The sequence below is a fragment of the Delphinus delphis genome, chromosome 20, assembly GCF_949987515.2.
Source record: "Delphinus delphis chromosome 20, mDelDel1.2, whole genome shotgun sequence".
NCBI classification, from domain to species: Eukaryota; Metazoa; Chordata; class Mammalia; order Artiodactyla; family Delphinidae; genus Delphinus; species Delphinus delphis.
In genome coordinates, this window is record NC_082702.1 from 54,401,695 (window position 1) to 54,423,397 (window position 21,703).

General features: G+C 42.6%; 1 protein-coding gene across 2 annotated transcripts in view; it reads left to right on the top strand.

Moving 5' to 3' along the window:
* CDH13 (cadherin 13) overlaps positions 1-20,612 on the top strand; it is a 1,009,733-nt gene extending 989,121 nt beyond the window's left edge. For both annotated transcript variants that reach the window (XM_059999015.1, XM_059999016.1), the window contains 3 exons: positions 7,958-8,191; positions 12,021-12,239; positions 19,102-20,612. In XM_059999015.1, the coding sequence (XP_059854998.1) occupies positions 7,958-8,191; positions 12,021-12,239; positions 19,102-19,109 (461 nt within the window). In that variant the 3' untranslated portion in view covers positions 19,110-20,612. The remainder of the gene's footprint in view (positions 1-7,957; positions 8,192-12,020; positions 12,240-19,101) is intronic.
* The last annotated feature ends 1,091 nt before the right edge of the window (positions 20,613-21,703 follow it).

Sequence of the window (21,703 nt, forward strand, 5' to 3'; positions counted from 1 at the left end):
ATCAAAGCCAGCATCCTGCTTAAAAGTCTACGAAAACTTATTCCCACAAAATAGCCACACGATTCCCTCTGTCTAGAACAACCTTCTCCAGCTCCACAAAGTATTCTCGCTTCTAAGCCACATCTTCATGGAGCCTTTGGAACTGTCCCCAGACAGTTAATTATTCCATGTCGCAAGCTCCCGTGACATTTTATCCTCACGTCTCTTCCCACACTTAAAGCGCTATCCTCAAAAAAAAACAAAAAAAAAGTGCTATCCTGCATCTGTTTACATATCTGTTCCTGCCACACTGCTAACATTTCAAGAACAGGCACCCTGTATGGTTGATTCTTGTGCATATCCAGTAAGACACAGGGCAGAGCCCCAATAAATAATTATTGGCTGAATGAATAAAATAAAACTGTCATGTTTAAACATGGCCTTCAAATCAACTTTGGCCTTTTCTTTAAAGTCCGTAAAATGGAAACCAAAAAAGCCAAAAGGTGGAATTTTTTTTTTTAAACAGTTCAGGTTTCAGATTATTTCTCCTCCAGAAGAATTTTTGAGTCTGAATTATGTGAATAATTGCCTCAGCTCTACATCGAGTATCACCCGTGGAAACCTGGCATAGTTTGCAAATCTATTTTCTACCAGGTTTTTGGTTGGTTTACTATTAAATGTTTTCAAAATATAAAATGAGATTGGTAAGATCTCTATTAACAAAGCAATAAAAATGCTTATGAATTAAAATGCGACGAGATTCTTGGCTTACAGGGTACATGCCCAAAAAAAATTAAAAATCTGTAAAATACTGATCCTGCAAACCATAGTAAATAGAACACAGGGATGAACTAAGCAATACGAAGGGGGCCCATACAGAGAAGAATCCTGGTTCACTCCCATTTCTGAGCAAAGGTAAAGATAGCTTAGAGCCCTGTTCACATGAAATAAGAAGTGTGACATTTATTTGCTCACAGCTGCTTAGCTGAGGTTCAACAGATGCCCAGAAATGCGGAAGGAACTTGGGGGGAGTAGCTTGCCCCACCCAAGCATTCTGCCCTGACAGACAAGCCTCAGAATCTAGCAGGGGTGCCCAGCCTTCAGTCAGGGGCCACATCTGAACTGTGGTTCCTCATGAATTGGCCCATCCTCCTGATTTCCCTCCCAGAGTTTAGGCCTCAGGCTTTCCTGAGGCACCCAGCTGAGGTCTCCCTCCTTGTTCCTGGTGTGGACTCCCTACTCTGAGCCCCAGTTCCACAGACCCCATCCTATACACACCCTTGTTTCTTCCCTAGGTGGGGGAAAGGAGGACACTTTCTCAGAATAGAAGGAAACGTATGGAAATACAAACACATGTGATTACATGCATGGAAAGAGCAACACATCCTTAGCTTTTTCAAATCAACCTAAATTAATTCAAAACTCAACCAGGGGAGTGTAGGCTTTTTGAGCGTGAGCCACCCATTCTCCTTGTGTGGCAACTTATGATAAACACTGCATTTTCCTTCACCACACACACTCACAAAAACCTACCAGGTAGGTAGCTACCAGGTACCTATTATAATAGGATGATGACGGAGAACAGTCCTGATGCTCAGAGCCCGTGGAGCTCAGAAATGAGCTTCCTGTCTTTCCCTCCTCTCACTTTCTCTTCCTGCATTTTATTCTTCAAGCAGGCAACCTCACTGTGCACACTATTCCCCATACAAAATTCACGATTCCCAAGGTAAGACACATGCTACACGCCTCTAGGCCCAGTGACTAGAAAAATGTACTACCTTCCTTTACTTCTCAGAGCTAGCTTCTGAAAGTTCTTGCTGAGATTCAACCTTCTCTGCCTATGAAGCCAGCCCAGCCAAATGTGGAAAGACCAGGGACCCTATTCTTCTAAGGGGACTCTCTTGAGGAGATACACTGGGGTCTTATCTTACTAGTCTAGGGACATTGTAGCATGTGAAAATCTGGTCCCTTGTATGCACATGTTCATAGCAGCATTATTCATAACAGACAAAAAGTAGAAACAACCCAAATGTCCGTTAGCTAGTAAATGGATAAACAAAATGTGGTCCATCAGCTGAATGGAATATTATCCAGCTATAAAAAGGAGTGAAGTGCTAATTCTTGCTATAACATGGATGAACCTCAAAAACATCATGCTAAGTGAGAAAAGCAGGACACAAAAGGCTGTGTTGTATGATGCCATTTATAGAAATGTCCAGAAAACACAAATCTATAGAAAAAGAAAGGAGATTAGTGGTTGTCTAGTACTGGAAGTAGGTATGAAGAGTTAGTACAAATGGGCCCGAGGTTTCTTTTGGGGGTGATGGAAATGTTCTAAAATTAGATGGCGGTAGTAGTTGCAGAACTCTGTGAATTTACTAAATATCAATTCATTGTAAAAACAATTAGAGGAAAGAAAGAGGAATTGGAAAAAAATATTTTTAAATCCCTGTATAGCTTTTGAGTTTACATTTCTGTTTCTGATTATTATGGTAATCATGGTTATTATTAAAGGAGATTGAAAAGAGAAAAGTATTATTTTAATGTTAATTACCTGGAGAGATAATCATTATTTAGGCTTTGATATATTTCTTTCTAATCTTTTTCCTAATCATATATATCTTTTAATTAGAATCACACTGGTTTTGTCTGTTATATCATGCACATCATATATGTGTGTGTGTGTGTGTGTATATATATATGTAAATATATATCTTCTGAATAATGGAACATATCAGAAAATTTCAGTGTTTTTTTGGCTAAGTGGAAATCCTGTTTGGTCAGGGTTCTGAATAAAATAACATTCCCATAATTTTTTAAAAAACAAAACAAAACAAAAAAAACTGGCCCTGCTTCTCATTACATCCACCCACAGCATCAAAGCAGTGCCAGGAGACCCACGTGTGACATGTTTCCTTGGGTACAGGCCTTAGCTCCGCCCACCTTCCACAAAAAGCAATGTATTGTTGGTCGCTTAAGTAACGAAAGCACAGAGATTGTTTTTTACCCTTTCTAACAATACTTGATTTGATGCCAGCCACAAGCAGCAAAATACCTAAACTTTGAACTCCACAGATGAGTCTGGCGCAGATGGTGGGTTGTGCTACAGTCACCAGTCATTCCACTCCCTTGCTAGAGCTCCCAAAGTGTGCATGGCATGGGAACACTGTGTCTTACAGGCCACAGCCCTCAAACAGGTGACCCACCACCAATGCTACAGAGCCTTGGACAAGTTACTTAATCCTTCTGAGCCCCAGTTTCCTCTTCTGAAAAAATGACGGAAAATTGGAAGGTAGAACCCCACGGGCTCAAAACAGCAACCTCTCTGGTTTGCTTGAACTTTTCTTACTCTGATTAACAGGAGGGGTTCAACTTCTCGCCATAAATGCTCACTTTCATTAGTTACATGATCCTGCTTCTCTTAGAAAACGCACAGCTCTGCCCCCAAATAAACCTAGAACACAGAGGTCCAAGCATCAAATGCTGAACCAGCCAGACTGAGGGTTTGGCCGGGACAGCTGGCACTGAGCACAGGATACCAACTCGACCGTCTCATGAGGAAGTTACCACCACCACAGTGGAGAAGTACAAGTCAAATTGTCTTGGTTCAAAATCAAGCGGCAGGATCAATTTGTTTCTGTTTTGATCAATGTGTGAGGTATTACAAGCTGTCAGTGCCGAGTGGGAACTACGAATCCAGAAATGGGAGCAAGCAGTGGTCCAGAGCACAACTTCACGACGTCAGAGCATCTCTGTGGTCTTCAAGGCACAGTCCTCTGGATAGGACAGACTCACTCATTCAGATCCAGGAAAGAAAATGGTGACCGTTTCACCCATGTCAAGCCATTGTTTGGCAGCATAAAAGCTTGCAACAAGATGAATGACCCACGAAGATTTGAAGGCTGTGGGGAGGAAGAGAGAGTTGTCGTTTAACGGGGGCAGCGTTCCAGGTGGGGAAGATGGAAAAGTTCTCAAGATGGATAGTGGTGATGGTTGCACAGTGGGGATGTACTCAATGCCATTGAACTGTACACTTAAAAATGGTCAAAATGGGGACTTCCCTGGTGGCACAGTGGTTAAGAATCCGCCTGCCAATGCAGGGAACACGGGTTCGAGCCCTGGTCTGGGAAGATCCCACATGCCATGGAGCAACTAAGCCCGTGCACCACAACTACTGAGCTTGTGCTCTAGAGCCTGTGAGCCACAACTACTGAGCCCACGTACCTAGAGCCCGTGCTCCACAACAAGAGAAGCCACCGCAACGAGAAGCCCGCGCACCGCAACGAAGAGTAGCCCCCGCTTGCTGCAACTAGAGAAGACCCAGTGCAACCAAAAATAAATTAGTTAATTTTTTAAATGGTTAAAATGGCAAATGTTTTATATATATATATATATAACCACAATAAAAAGTAGCTCATAAGAAAAAGACACAAAAAATAATAATAACCCCAAATCATGGTTTAGGAATTTTAGTTTGCTTTCATGGTTGAAATGAGAGCCTGTAAGAATCAAGCTACACAGTGCAAGTTCAGACACAGAAAGCGAAGGTTAACCCTTGCTCTAGAGAAGGAGGCCTGAGGCTCACGGAGTTTATCTGAGCCCGTCCTCAAACTCTCTGACCTCAGCCTCACAACAACTAAAACCAGGGTGTTTTTAGATCAGCAGCTCTGAACATGCTCAGAGCCCAGGCTGCACTTCCAGTACTCCCAGTGACTGCGGACCCCTCGGTATGAACGGACGTGCATTTCCCTGGAAGCAGGACCATGAGCTTCATCAGATTCCCAAAGGGGAACCCACCTCCCGTTCAATTTAAGACCCACTGACAGGAGTAGTTCATCTCTGGGGACCCTTCCCTCTCCTGACACTATAAAGACCGAAGCCCTTGCAGAGACAAGCAATCCCTCCACAGGTTGCGAGGTGGGACTTTCTCTGAGCCTTAATGTGTCCTCCGAGAATGTGGCCCTGGGTTCCTCTGAGGAGCTGCCCGGAGGAGCAAGTGCAGGTCTAGCTCCATATCCCTTGGGAGCTAGGAGCGGGCCCTTGGGAGCTTGGGGTTGCTGGTGGAAAGGGGGAGAGGAGGGCCGTGGGACTTTTGCTGAGTGCCAGGGAATACCTAGAAGCTCCAGTATTTCCTGGGCCTCCGGAACTATTGGAGCCAAAGGGCTCGTGAGGAACCATTACATATTGAATCACATTTCATTTTGGATGGTGGTTTTTTTTTCAATCCTGTGCATATAAACTGGGAGAGGGTTTCCCTGAGGATTTTGAGAATCAAGTCTTTACCTTCTCAACAAAAGAAAAACAAGCTCATTTTACTTGACTTCAGAAAAAGACATCACCAGCCTGACCTGGGAATAACACATGGGGAACTGAAGACAGTAGTATAATTAAGTTCACGAAAGGCCAATTCTTATGACCATATTTCAAATACTCATAATGCCTTCTCATCCATTGTACCAAATGACTTCATATTATATTCAGAGTGAAAAAATTATAATGCATTCCTCTGAGATATTCAATTAGTTCCATAAAAAGAGAAAAATATTTTTTCAGTAAAGAAATTCAACCAAATTACTAAAGCTGACAGTGAAAAACCAACTTCAAAGTAATTACGCATTTCCTTTGAGTTCTTGTGCTAACAAAAGTTGATGGTCTGCCACCATTAGAAGTAGCCATCCTTCTGATGATTAATTACATTTGTGTTCCTATTTTAGCAGATACTTATTTGAATGTTTACTCTAGAACTGTCTTTGGGTGTTAATCTATTTAAATTTCCACCAGCCCCACTAAAGAGTATCTGTTCCCCAGATGCAGAGACATAGAGAACAGGCTTGTGGTTGCCAGGGGTGGGGGGGGGTGGGGAAGAGAAGGAGTGGGAGTTTGGGATGAGCAGATGCAAACTATACAGAATGGATCGACAACAAGGTCCTACTGTAGAGCACAGGGAACCATATTCAAAATCCTGTGAGAAACCACAATGGAAAAGAATATGAAAGAGAATGTATACATATGTATAACTGAATCACTTTGCTGTACAGCAGAAATTAATACAACATTGTAAATCAACTACACTTCAATTAAAAATTAAAATAAAAAAAAAACTTTTAAGAGTATCTGTTCTCATGCTTCATGAACCACTGATCAGCTTCCTTCAAGCTTGTTTCTTCCCCACTAATGGAAATCACTCCCAAATAAGTCACCAGTCAATATCAAAAAAATGAACAACCCAATCCAGAAATGGGCAGAGGACCTAAATAGACATTTCTCCAAAGAAGACATACAGATTGCCAACAAACACATGAAAGGATGCTCAACATCACTAATCATTAGAGAAATGCAAATCTAAACCACAGTGAGGTGTCACCTCACACCAGTCAAAATGACCATCATCAAAAAATCTGCAAACAACAAATGCTGGAGAGGGTGTGGAGAAAAGGGAACCCTCTTGCACTGCTGGTACGAATGTAAACTGATACAGCCACTATGGAGAACAGCATGGAGGTTCCTTAAAAAACTAAAAATAGAACTACCTTATGACCCAGCAATCCCACTACTGGGCATATACCCTGAGAAAACCATAATTCAAAAAGTCACATGCACCCCAATGTTTATTGCAGCACTATTTACAATAGCCAGGACATGGAAGCAACTTAAGTGTCCATCGACAGATGAATGGATAAAGACGATGTGGCACATATAGCCAATGGAATATTACTCAGCCATAAAAAGAAATGAAATTGAGTTATTTGTAGTGAGGTGGATGGACCTAGAGTCTGTCATACAGAGTGAAGTAAGTCAGAAACAGAAAAACAAATACCGTATGCTAACACATATATATGGCATCTGAAAAAAAAAAAAAAAGGTTCTTATGAATCTAGGGGCCGGACAGGAATAAAAACGCAGATGTAGAGAATGGACTTGAGGACATGGTGGGGTGGGAAAGGGAAGCCGGGATGAAGTGAGAGAGTGGCATGGACATATATACACTACCAAATGTAAAATAGATGACTTAGTATGATAATCTAAGTGCAATCCCACTCCTGGGCATATATCTGGAGAAGACTATAATTCAAAAAAATACATGCACCCCTATGTTCATAGCAGCACTATTTACAATAGCCAAGACATGGAAGCAACCTAAGTGTCCCTCAACAGATGAATGGATATCAGGGGGAAAACATCAGTTTTTACTTTTTAATATTGTATCCAAATAATATTAAGTTTCACTTAGAAGTGAATATATGCATGCAGGATACTTTCCACTTTGCTTCAGTAACCCATAATTATCCAAAACCTAATGAATTGATGTCAGACTCCAGTTAATATGACAATGTAGGAAAGTACTGTCTCCCACTATGGGTATAGGCCTCTAGAAGTTAATAACTGGGAAAAAACGGTCATGAAATCACATATAGGCATTCAACAAAAAAAAAGATAAAATCTCTTTTCTCTCTCGCTAAGGGCATATGTCTCAAACAGGTTTCTTCATATCTGTGCCCCTCTCCCCTACCGCCCACCCCCCACCCCCCACCAAAACCATTTGATCTTGAACCTTTAAGTCTTGCTCTTTTTTGCTGCATCCATCAGTGTATCCTCCTGTTAGAAAGAGAAATCCATGCCACTCAATTGTTTTTACTCAATAGGCTTAGAGTCAGAATTTTAAATTTTAAAAAAATCAAAAAAAAAACCAGATGAATGGATAAAGAAGATGTGGTAGATAGATGCAATGGACTATTATTCAGCCATAAAAAAAGAGTGAAATAGTGCCATTTGCAGCAACGTGGATGGACCTAGAGATCATACGAAAAAGCTTTTTAAACCACTGAACTTTATACAAAGATGGAAGCTATCCCTATTCGTCCTGTTTGAAACCTGGTGACAACAGTAAAGGCATCTGGCACGTTGGGAAAAGGTACTGTGGACAGCGACTCCTGCATTGTACCGGTTGTGTGCTAACATCTCCCCCCTTTCTCTGTAGGCAACCCTCCCGCTACTGGCACTGGGACTTTGCTGATAACTCTGGAAGACGTGAATGACAACGCGCCCTTCATTTACCCCACGGTAGCGGAGGTCTGTGATGACGCCAAAAACCTCAGCGTAGTCATTTTGGGAGCTTCAGATAAGGATCTCCACCCAAATACAGATCCTTTCAAATTTGAAATCCATAAACCAACTGTTCCTGATAAAGTCTGGAAGATCTCCAAGATCAACAGTAAGTCCGCCTAACATTCTGTAGGTACCCTTAAGCTTTGAAGCCTAGTTTCCCTGGCGTGGTTTCTGTTCCCAGCCTGTGCCTCCTCTATGCTCTCGGGTTTCCTCACACGGTTTGTTTCAAGCTATTCACACATTACAAATACTGACAATTTTCCTACCAGCACCTGTATACGATTTGTAAAAATACTGAATATCTGTTCCTTAGAAATGCAAACATGAAAGTTTTCTCTTTCGCTTCCTCTCTTTTCTATGCTGTACCCTGTATACTACACGGCCCATACTGTACACTCCACACCCACCCAGTCTTCAGCCTTCAAAAGCCAGGGGTCTTGGCTCAGCTGCCCTCCTCTGTGTTTACCTTAACTACCTTAATTTTCACCAGCACTTTGCAGAGATTTTCCATGCTATGCTTGCTTTCCTAAGAAGCACCAGTATGAGAATCTTCAGAAAGTCTTAACCTCTAATCCTCCAACTTCCATTTTATGCTGCAGATCTCAGAACTGGCTTTCTAAAATGACCTTGACTTTGACTTTCGACTTTGATATCTTCTCCCATCTGTCCTGTCCCTCATTTATGAAACTTGCAAACAATGTCCCTTTCTACCAGTCCCTGCACATGGACAGGTAGAATTTAAAAATTTAAATTTAAAACTTTATCATCTGCCTTATTAAGACTGAAATATCAATGTACTGAATTAACAAGTATCCCTGTATCACAACACCCCCTCCACCTCCCTCCCCATGGCAAGTGTGAACTCGCTACTAAGATCACCTTGCCTCACAATAAAGCCCCAAACCGGAACTCACACATTATATGCACTTTGCCATCAATAGCGAATTTATCCTGCGATCGACCCAGTCAGGGCTGGGCGCCCTGTTCTTACTTCAGCAGTACAGTTTTTGAGAGGGATGGGGAATTACCCATTTCATGAAGTTTTGAAAATGTATTGTACAGTCGTACATAAAATTTTCTATTAAAAAATGTCACATGTATTGTTATGGCCTTATCTCATATCTCATTTGATTGGTGTCTTTCTCTTGTCATTGATTCTCTTTGCCTGTTTGTCTATTTTACTGCTGTTTAAAGAATGAATTTTGTTACACTGATTCTTTTTAATTAAAACAGCCCTTCTCTTGTTTGAGGGGTTAGTGTTTTATTTGCTAGTTTTTGTGACTGTAGCTCATTTGAATAATCATCCCCAGTTCTTTCCAGCTGGAACTTTCTCATTTAAGCGTTTCTCCTCTCCTTGCGGGAGATCAGAGAATGTTCCTCGTGTTAACCTGCCATTTCACTGGGGTAATCATCCACATTGGTTGTTTCTGCTGCTGTAGCCTTCTGGATAGGATAATACTTCAGCTGTTTTTGTTTTCAGGTCATCACACTCTCTTTTCCCTCCTGGTTTTATTTAACAGTTAAAATGCCTTCTCAATTCTTTTTCTTGTCCCAGAATTTTTTTCTGAGTACTTAGCATTGTTTATGCCCAGAAAGGAACAGTTGAAAAAAAAAAAAAGGGACTTCCCTGGTGGTGCAGTGGTTAAGAATCCGCCTGCCAGTGCAGAGGACACGGGTTCAAGCCCTGGTTTGGGAAGATCCCACATGCCACGGAGCAACTAAGCCTGTGTGCCACAACTACTGAGCCTCCACTCTAGAGCCCGCAAGCCACAACTACTGAGCCCACGTGCCGCAACTACTGAGCCCACATGCCACAACTACTGAAGCCTGTGTGCCTAGAGCCCGTGCTCTGCAACAAGAGAAACTACTGCAATGAGAAGCCCACGCACCACAATGAAGAGTAGACCCCACTCGACACAACTAAGCCAACGTGCAACAACAAAGACCCAACACAGCCAAAAATAAATAAATAAATTAAAAAAAAAAAAAGAATCCGCCTGCCAATGCAGGGAACACAGGTTCGAGCCCTGGTCCAGGAAGATCCCACATGCCGCGGAGCAACTAAGCCTGTGTGCCACAACTACTGAGCCTGCACTCTAGAGCCCGCGACCCACAACTAGTGAGCCAGCATGCCACAACTACTGAAGCCGGCATGCCTAGAGCCCATGCTCTGCAACAAGAGAAGCCACCAAAATGAGAAGCCCACGCGCCACAACGAAGAGTAGCCCCCAGTCAACACAATTAGAGAAAGCCCGTGTGCAGCAATGAAGACCTGACGCAGCCAAAATAAATAAATAAATTTATTTATTTATTTATTTATTTATTAAAAAAAAATCCGTAGTCATCTGAGTGATTGAAAAGCAAATAACCTGAGGCCAAAAACAGTGCCAGGTGGGGTGGCCACTTTTGAGTGCTTGCCCAGTGGCCTGGGTAACAGCAGATAGTCCCACCACACGTGGGCTTAAAGATCCAGTCTCCAAGTTGTGCATTGTGCCATGGATTCCCACCCAAACCTAGGGGTGCAGGCTGAGGCCTGATAGAGACTACACTATAGAACCCATCCCCATAGCAACACGTGGGGACCTACCCACCTTAAGAGTAAGTGGATTTTTCAGAACTACAGTGAGGTATCACCTCACACCGGTTAGAATGGGCATCATCAGAAAATCTACAAACAACAAATGCTGGAGAGGATGTGAAGAAAAGGGAACCCTCTTGCACTGTTGGGGGGAATGTAAATTGATACAGCCACTATGGAGAACAGTATGGAGGTTCCTTAAAAAACTAAAACTAGAGCTACCATATGATCTAGCAATCCCACTACTGGGCATATACCCAGAGAAAACCATAATTCAAAAAGACACATGTACCCCAATGTTCATTGCAGCACTATTTACAATAGCCAGGACATGGAAGCAACCTAAATGCTGATCGACAGACGAATGGATAAAGAAGATGTGATACATATATAAAATGGAATATTACTCAGCCATAAAAAGGAACGAAATTGGGTCATTTGTAGAGACGTGGATGGACCTAGAGACTGTCATACAGAGTGAAGTAAGTCAGAAAGAGAAAAACAAATGTCGTATATTAACGCATGTATGTGGAACCTAGAAAAATGGTACAGATGAACCTGTTTGCAGGGCAGAAATAGAGACACAGATGTAGAGAACAAACGTATGGACACCAGCGGGGGAAAGTGGCAGGGGTGGTGGTGGTGGTGGGATGAATTGGGAGATTGGGATCGACATAAATACACTAATATGAATAAAATAGATAACTAATAAGAACCTGCTGTATAAAAAATAAATTAAATTTTTAAAAAAAGTGAGTGGATTTTTGTTATTGTTGTTCCAAAAATGTATTTTGATTATTTGAATTTGTATTCTTATGTAAAAATGCTCTAAGCTGACAATTTCTTTTTTTTTCTTTTTTTCCCAGCTTTAATGACCTTTAATTGACAGATAAAAATTGTATATATTTAAGATGTACAATGTGACATTCGAGCATGGGTTTTTACATTATTTCTTCTAAATGTTGCATGTGATCTTTGTGAAGATGGCTTTATCAGTATAATAAATTTTCAGGGAGGAGTTCTTGGTACTCAGCCATCTTCACAAAAGTGGGTCCTCTTGAAATTGATTACAGTAGCCCTGAACCATAGAACTCCTCGATGCTGGGAGTGTTTCATCTGGCACTTCCTGGTATGGCGGCCACCAGCCATGTGTGGTTGCCAGAAACTTGAGATGCGACTTCTTCAGCTGAAGAAGTGAGTCTTTATTTTTATTTGATGTTAATGGATTTATATTTAAGCCCTCTTCCAGTTAAATGAATAAACTGCCTGTTTTGTGTGGGTTTAGTGGCCGAAACTCCACTCTTTGATTTGGAAAGGTCCAGCCCTCTCTCATGAAGGCCTCCCTTTGTCTTCATAGATACGCACGCCCTGGTAAGCCTTCTTCAAAATCTGAACAAAGCAAATTACCACCTGCCCATCATGGTGACAGATTCAGGGAAACCACCCATGACGAACATCACAGACCTCAGGGTACAAGTGTGTTCCTGCAAGAATTCCAAAGTGGACTGCAACACGGCAGGGGCCCCGCACTTCAGCACAACCGCAGTCCTGCTCCTGTCTTTCTTCAGCTTAGCTCGTAAGTTGACCAAACTCCAGTGCATGCACAGTACAAAAACATAACTTCACCAAAGCTATTGTTTTTCCATATATCCTTCCCAAAAAATTTATCCCAGAGGAAACATTCATGTTTAGTTTATGTCGGTGTAACAGAGTGTTACCTGTAAAAGTTCTCTGACTAATGGTGAAAGGCACCTTCACATCCCCCTACCCAGTAATGTGAGGAACGGTGCAAAGGCACCCAAGGCTGTCCTACAGAGCAGGTGGTAAGAAACTTCCTGCAGATGCCCCTGAACTTGAGCTCATACAAATGTGCCCAGATTGCTTAACTGGTCTACTAGGGCCCTGTTTCTCTCTGCATTGTGTGGAATTATCTTTAGTGAGGTTAAAGGAGATTCCATGCCTTTTTAAGAAGAGTCATGAGAATGCATGGAGAGAGGTTGATGCCATAGGAAAAGAGATAAATGCATAACTCACACTTTTTTTTACTGACCAGTAGTCAGTCATGACTATGACATAATGAAGCATTATTTTAAACAAATTAATTATTATGCGGAGTAATATAGATGTGAGCATGAAATGAATAGATACGTGTGTCAGATATTTCCTATTTATGGCATACTAGTCCAATTTCAACCTTAGAAATTATTCACATATAGCTAATGCCATTCAAAAGCCTTTGGGGCCTCAGTATTTACATTTTGAGAAGGTTATTTGTGTTGTTGTGAATTAGGAGGTTGAGAAATTGATGATTAGAAAATAAAGAATAAAAGTTATTGTATCCTGGTGACAGTGGTGAGTGGAGTCAACAGGAAATCACACATTCCAACGTCAGACACTTATAGCTGTGCTGAGCCAGAGCCCTGGGCATAGAACTAAAGAGGAGACCTTACAGTGAGGAGTGTCTCGTTGGATGGATGGGTGGATGGGTGGATGGGTGGAGCAAGTGAGGGGGGAGAAAGGAAGGGCGGGAGGGAGGGAGGGAAGAAATATATATTCCTCTCTCTCTCATTCTTATATTCTCTTTCTTTTTCTTTTTCTCTCTCTTTCTTTCTTTCTTTCTCCTTCCTTCCTTCCTTCCTTCCTTTCTTCTTCCTTTTTCTTCAAGATATAAAATATTACAGATGAAGCTGAAATCCCCTGTGTTCCTCTCCCTAGTTTCATTTCCTGTTCTCTCTCCCCAGAGACAATAGCTATCATGAGCTAGTGTGTGTGGACGTTGTTTTATACTGTTACTACACACACACACACACACACACACACACACACACACACACACACACACACACACACACCCCAAATATAGTTCTACTTTGTGCAGTTTGTCAGACTTGATCTAATCCATATTATATTGAGCCTGATGTTCTGCAGCTCGCTTTTCTTCCTCTCCACATTACATTTCCAAGCTCCATCTATGTTGCTCTGGTTCAGGGGTCGGCAAACTTTTTTCATCAAGGGTCAGGTGGCAAATATTTTGGGCTCTGTGGGCCACATCAGGGCTCTGTCACATATTCTTCTTTATGGCTTTTTTGTTTCTGTCATCTGCGTCTTACTACCTTTAAAAGTGTGAAACTCTTAATTCAAGAGCCATATAAACACACTATGATGCACCAGCCAGGTACCCCCGCTCTGGTTCATTCACTTTAACTGCTCAAGAGCATTCCATCCCGTCCCATCATAGGAATTCGGCACAGTGTTTCCCTATCAACAGACGCATGTGGATTATTTAGTGTCCTGCTCTGACCAGCTAACTCTACTGCAGTAAACCTCTGGAATGTTTTCCACGAGCTTCTCAAGTGAGCGCTAGACATACAGCGAGCCCAGCACTGGGTCTGGGTTCTGAGACCCATTGGAATTCACATATAGCAGAGTCTGGGTAAACTAGAGGGCAGTACTTCCAGGCTGATTGTACAGAAATAAGAATGCTGTATTTGTGTATGTGTGTGTGTACACAGATGGAGGAGATCGCTGAGTAGCCGCTCACACGTCACCCTCTGTAAATACAATTACACAACATCAAAGCCTGACTCTTGATGAACCGAGCCTCTGCAGGACCCTGCTCATTTATCAGCACCTCTAGATGGCCAGGGAGGTTTTTCAATGGAGACTTCCCACTGCTGATTGTTGCAGTACGGATTCCCAGGCCCATCCAACCCATGGGACCAACATCCCAAGAGACAGTGGCCTCCAGCACACACACCTAGTGTTTGTATATTTGCACACAATGCGTTTTATGATACTACACATGCCTGCTACTCCAAATCCATGTATTAAACATTAGTAAGATGTAATCTGTCTGTTTAGATTAAAAGGAGTATAAATAGCCATGGCAGTATTTGCTTCCTCCCAACAAGGGGTTTTCTTGTTCGCCCTACTTTGGGGACCCCTGACGTACAGGCATCAGTAATGAGCAGGTTCCCAAGGATGGCTCACTTCTCATCTCTCCCAGCTGAGCTCTTGGATCACAGTTAATCCTGATAACTCCTCAAGAACTCATGTTCATTTTATACTCAAAGTAGTATCACTGAGAGAAGACAGATGCACGCATTCTGTGTTTGAGATATCAGATGTGCTTTCTTTTCTCACCTAAATGGAGAGCCACCTGGTTATCCCACTGCAGGTAAGGGCACCTGAGATCAGGCCAAAATCATCCTCAGAAAGGAGCCCTGAATCTCCCTACACAGCTGGAAAGGTACTCAGTTGACCCTTCCATGTTTTACACCACAAGACATGTAGTTGCAGCCCCCAAAATAGTTAAGAACAGGTGTCATCACCCATCTGTCTGGCTTCAAAACAAACCTCAGTCTGGCCTTATATCAAAGGTTATTCAATAATGTTCATTTGAACATTAGAGATGCCTGCTAAATGTAATGATTCTTGTTTTATTGTAGACCTAGTCCAAGTTGTTCTTCCTAACAGGAAAAGAATGAAACTAATAATGTAGGCATGTGAGGAATAAGTAACCATGGGTGTCCTATGGCTCAGACTCTCTCCTAAGAGCAAGGTCAAAGTGGCTGACCCACCTGTGCAGCTGTTAACGTGACAGTGGCAAGAGGGCACACAGAAATGGGCCTAAAACATTAAGCAAGGTGTGGGGCGTGGGCCCGAAGAGCACTGAAGTTAGGTCGTAAGGTGGAAGAGCAAGGTGACGTCCCCACCCAGCCATTGTCCTTGAATGGATTTAGGGATGTGGTAGAGTCTGGTTTTTGGTTTTGTTTTTTTTGAATTTTATTTTATTTATGTTTTTATACAGCAGGTTCTTGTTAGTTATCCATTTTATACATATTAGTGTATATATGTCAATCCCAATCTAGAATCTCTTTGATGTTTCTTTAAAGCAGTGGTTGTCAAACTACAGCCCGAGGACCAAATAAAGCCACTTCCTGCTTTAAAGGTTTGATTAGAACACAGCAGGTCCATTTATACACTGTCTGTGTCTGCTTTCTGCTACCACTGCAGAAAGAGTTGAGTGGCTGCCCCTGAGACCCTTTGGCCCGAAAAGCCGAAAACATTTTTACTATCTGGCTCTTGGCAGAAAAAGTGTGTCAATGCCTTCTTTAAGGCCTTGTTCATAAAACTGCAGGGGTCACATCATCCAACCTGGGAAGAGAAAATGGGTTTTCCTCCTCCTCTCAAATAATATTCCGATCCAAGTAGACTAGCATTAACGAAACACCCCGTGTTCTGTGGCTTTTCTCTTTATTTCCATCATTGCCCTGATGGTTTTATCCCATTCTGTAGATGAGACACTGATGCTCAGAAAGGTGCCATGGAGGCCGGTGTTCGTCATTAGACTGCCTCCCTTGTGGAAAAAGATAATAACATTTCAGTTTATTACAATACCGTAGGTGGTATTACGATACCGTAGGTGGCTTTATTGCATCTGAGAGTTGAACTGAGAGATACACACTTCCTTCTTTGACATCTAAAAGTAAAGGAAATAAAACTACTGACATTGAAAGTAATAGAAAATGTAAATGAAATTATTTTCACTGCCAATTTTGTTGTTTAAATTATGTGTTGATGGGGCTTCCCTGGTGGCGCAGTGGTTGAGAGTCCGCCTGCCGATGCAGGAGACGTGGGTTCGTGCCCCGGTCCGGGAAGATCCCACATGCCGCGGAGCGGCTGGGCCCGTGAGCCATGGCCGCTGAGCCTGCGCGTCCGGAGCCTGTGCTCCGCAACGGGAGAGGCCACAACAGTGAGAGGCCCGCGTACCGCAAAAAAAAAAAAAAAAAAAAATTATGTGTTGATGACATTGAGGGGAAGCGTAATTCTCCCCCAAGACCCTCCCAAGGAAGCAAGCTGGCATCTCCGTTAGGGTTTTTTGTAGGGCTCTGTGTGGTGTGACAAGGCAAGTTCAAGGAAGAACACTGTGCTGAAACCTTCCTGAACGTTGTTTTAGGCCTAATTAATCAGCAAGAGCAAGAATATAAAAGGACAGATGAGGTGCACCATTTGAACAAGTACCAAAATTAAATGTCTCTGTGTTTGGAAAGGAGAGGGCATTGAATCGTAATCTTGATCACAAGGAAGAAGTTTAAAGAGGTGACCAAGAAGAGCAAAAACAGCCACTGGAAATACTTTTCATTCTAATGCTTTTTATTGAGGTATTATTTGCATTCCATAAAATTCACCTATTTTAAGGGTACAGCTTGATGAATTTTGGTAAAGTGTAGCCACGCCACAATCAAGATGCAGTTTCCTTGCATCCCTTTGCTGTTGATCCCCTCCCCCCAATCCAGACTCTCAGTGATCTGCCTTCTCTTACTAGTTTCTTGCCTTTTCTAGAATTTTCTACAAATGAAATCATACAGTCCATGTCGTTGAGTGTGTCAATATTTCGTTCCTTTTCGTTGTGAAATATGTTATGGGCAGAGGCAGGGCCTGGAAGCACCAAGCCCAAGTGGAGCAGGCTGTGCTCTGCCTGCAGACAGAGCCGATCCCTCCAAGTAGTACAAGTTCATGGACAATGACAGTCGACCTCCGACCTCGCACATGCACCACTGAAAACATTACATAATCATGGGCTGCTTCATGTAATCAACTCAACTGTCACAGGAGATAGGTTATAGTCTAAGTTGACAAACAGGGATTGGACAGTTTCAAATGTAGTAGATCTTATTCAGCCCAAATTTTTTTCCTGTTTTTCTCAGTGACCAAAATGATTATTTTGAGTTATTGATCTCACACAGGAAAATATTTTTAAATGAAATTAGTGATGCCATTTAATATGTTCTTTTCCAGTCTTTCTTCAAATAGGTGAATCTGAAGGATATAGTTTACTGCAGCCCAGGTAACCAAAGAGTTTACGGCGATGGTAGCAAGGGCAATGAAAAATTCAACTGAAAAGAAGGAAGTGAAATGAGTTCAGACGACTCCTAGCCCCAAAGGAATTCACTTGTCAAGCAATATAAAGATCCCTAGGTGTAGAAAATGATGAAGACTTGCATCTCAATTAGCATGTTCATTTCCATGGTCCTTTCTGTTAAAACAGCTTTCACCCTTAACTTTCTCAATATCGTCTTTTTTAGACTCGAGTCATATTACAAACCCTTTTAATCTAAAATTTAGAGCAGCAGCTCTAAATTTTCCAAACAGATACATGACTGCTTTAAACTCTAAAATCAATGGCGTGCAGAATAGGTTCATACTGAGCCACCCCTTAACACACGGTTCCCCAACCTCCGGGCTGCGGACCGGACCGGTACCGGGCCGCGGCCTGTTAGGAACCGGGCCGCACGGCAGGAGGTGAGCGGCAGGCGGGCGGGCGGGCGAAGCTTCATCTGCGGCTCCCCATCGCCCGCGTTACCACCTGAACCATCGCCCCTGCCCCCGCCCCCGGCCCCCTGTCTGTGGAAAAATGGTCTTGCACGAAACCGGTCCCTGGTGCCAAAAAGGCTGGGGACCTCTGCCTTAACAGATTTAGAATGAAAACCCCTAAGCTTTACAGAATAACCCGTTATATTCCAGCATTCAGTTCATTCCAGAATAAACTATACTTGCATTGTGTGTTGACCTTTTATACATTTTTCTTTCTTTGTAACACGAGTTTTTAGTGGTACCATTTCCCTGTACATTTCCAAGATATAATAGTAATTAAGCAAAAATGGCAGAGAACCGAGCTATTTCCATTCATACTATCATCAGGCAGAGTAGAAGTCCCTCAGCTGGTGTAAAACCTAGAGAATAAGCACAGTCTGGCGACCTCAGTAAACTTTGATGCAGGCCACAAAGATGCAGGAAGGGGCCACAACCAAACCCAGGTGGCCTCTGGAAGCTGGAAAGGGAAGGGGGGGCTACCCTCTCAGAGCCTCCAAAAGGAACGCAGCTCTACCAACACCTTGACTTTAGCCCCATAAGAATTCTGGCCTCCAGAGTGTAAGAGAATAAATTTGTGTGGTTTTAAGCCACTGAGTTTGTGGTCATTTGTTACAGCAAGCATCAGAAATTCATACACCATCTCTGGAGAACCACCACTAACTATCTTGCTCTTCTGTGTGACCAAAAAAAAAAAATATCTGGGATGATCGTCAATTTCTAAGCTACCAAGTAGGCTTGTCTATAAAATAGCCAAGCTCTGGGCTGACTGCAGAAGATAGGGCTCAGTGAAGCAGCAGTAGTGGCCACGGCTGGTCTGAGATGAGGTGTCTGGCGTTCGCATTTTCAGAGCAGTCCAGCTTTTTAAGACATGAACCAGCAGAACAATTCATTCTCTCTTCAAATGTTATGCTTAGGGAAAAAAAAAAAAACTTCCCCAAGGTAGTGCAATATTTATAAATGCATTTATTATAGCTTGTCAGTCCTGTATCTAGTATTTAGCTAAAATGTTTTGAATTGAGTTGTTATATTTCTTGACTTGACTCTGAATCTTTTCCATTCAGGTCTGTGAGAACTCCTGGCATCTGAAGCTTGACTACCAAGTTTCCATAGCAACAGGAAAAAAGACAAAAAAATCCAGATCTGAAGATTGCAGTTTACAGCTCTCAAACTTCACAACTAGGCCTCAATTGTTCCAGATTTTTGTTTTCTTTGCAATTTTCACTTAGTCTGTACTTCACCATTTTGACAGCATCTCCCTTTCTCCTTTAATTAATGGAATCCTCTGAATTTTCCCTGAGTGTTTAAAGATCGTGGCATAGAACTTGACCTTCTGGGAGGAGGAACAATGACTACTCTTCCTGATGTGTTGCCATGTTGCTAGTCAGCACTCCACACATCCAGTTTGGTCTGTGGGTTAGTATTTGTATATGTATGTGTATCTATACGTGTATATACCCAGTATTTATAGAGACAGACTCTACAGGAGAAGCTTGGTTTTGGTATGTCACCCTTCCTTGAGAGGCTAAGCAAAGAAGGGGTAGAAGCTATAGCAGCTGACCCCACCAGGGCCTCAGCGTCCAGTTCAGCACTGGGGCAGACCACAGAGCTGACGCTTCTCCAGCAGCCCAGCAGCCAGGCAGGTCCGCAGAGGGGGAGAGCAGAGACAGAGCCCTTTCTCTTTAGAATGAGGGCGCCGAGCAGCTCTCACTGCCATCCTGTGTGATGATGATCCCGAGCGAGAGAGGTGAGGAGCAGAGCTGGGCGTTTTACCATCAAACGCACGGGCATCTATCCACCTGCGTTTGCAGCTGTCCAGAATCCACATTCCCATTGGGTTTTCTGGGGGCCCGGATCATGACAGAATCTCACCCTCCCCGGCATATGTACAACAGCCAGTGTCATCGTGGAGGTCATACATGCATCCGAAGAGGTCATCAGGTACCATGTGTATACATATATCTGCCTACATGTACAGACACACATTTATGCACATACACACCATTCGTTTCATATATACATGCATACAATAGAGTAAATACAGGTAGTTTTAAAAGTACCCTTTTGTGTGAATCGACGACCGTCATTTGCAAACCTGAAAATAAAAGATGTTCATTATGTATGAAAAGTAATTGGTTTTTATTCTGTGAGCATGTAAAAGTAAGAAGGAGATTAGTGCTTGTACTGAGATTATCTTCTTGTCGATAAACTGTAACTGAACCATCAAAGCTCACACCAAATTTTTCTAGCAGATAAAACTAGTGACAGCCTGTGGCTTTTTCTTAGAGCTCGCCACGACCTAGGGTCAGGTAAGTGTCTTAGCATATTTTAATGCAGTTGCTTACTAAAGGTTTTAACCACACTCGCGCACACGCTTTCTTATGCAATCTCTGTTTGCACTTGTGCTTTTCAGTTCACCTTCTGTAGGAACTAGAAGTCATATGTTGTCTTTATTGTAGTGAAATTATGCAGATAGAGTTCCATATATTGTATTTGTTTTGATAGTAAATCTTTTTGGAGCATATAGAATGCAGAGACTTTTTTTCATTAAAATAAATGGGTGTTGGTGGTTAAAACTGCTGGACAGTAGCTTTTCTCTGATTTCTATGTTGTGTCTGATGTCACTGTTGCTGGGTCTGGCCTAGTGCAAGTTCACATTTTTCGCTGGCCGTTTGGGTCCCCTGACGTCTCCTGTTAAGTGGGTAAGTCTGTAAAGCCAGAAGCCCCCACCAGCACACAAAGCAGGCTCGGGGGCAGGGGGTCCAAGCCTGCACAGTCACACTTTACCAGATTTCGTCTTCTGGCCTCACAGGACGCAGCCTTGTGTCTCCCCGGTGGACCTCGCTCCCCTCTTCCCGTAAGGCGGGGGGAGGGCTCAACCTGGAACACACCCGGGAACACCCTCAGACAGCCAGGTGGTTGGCAGCCTGGCTCAAAGGCTAGCTAACTATAAGCATCAGAAATCTCGCCCTCCTCCATGAGCCGGGGCCCTCCGTGGGGAGGAATACAGACCTCGAGTGACCCATCCACTCAAGTAGGCAAGTGTGAGATTCGCCTTTTTCTCTCAAGCCCACAGGCTCTCCTGCACTTTACCAGTCAAGCTGGTAGCTCAGCTTAGAACACAGAGAAATCAGAGTATAGGGCACACTTCATCAACAAGCAGGATGTGCCTTAATTATCCCCTATTTAAGTATATTCCCTGTCCCCAGAGTTCTTATCAGGACAAGATATTTCTGTCATGTTGTTCTTTCTAATCCCTTCAACAACAACAAAATAGCCCAATTCTCAGAAGCCAAAGTGGTAGCGTTTCCTGAATCACAGGGTGTTTTTAACTTGCTAGAATATATTTACATTGTTTACTGAAACCAAAGGTAGAATCAAAACATTATTTCACAATTACCACTGCATTTTATTTTAGTCCAGGTTATTGAAAAAAAAAAGTAAGAGCCAGAAACTGCTTTCCCATTACTGAGCGCAAGATTGAGGATTTTATTTTCATTGAATAAACAGTCACACCTTCTTTTTATTAGCATATTAATCACCTTAGCTAATTAAAAATTACATTTTCTCCTCATTTGACATATGATAAATTAAGTATTTTAGACGATTTGTTTTAATAAGCACATGTGAACATTTTCTAATTTCTATAAAAGTTACCTTCGAGGC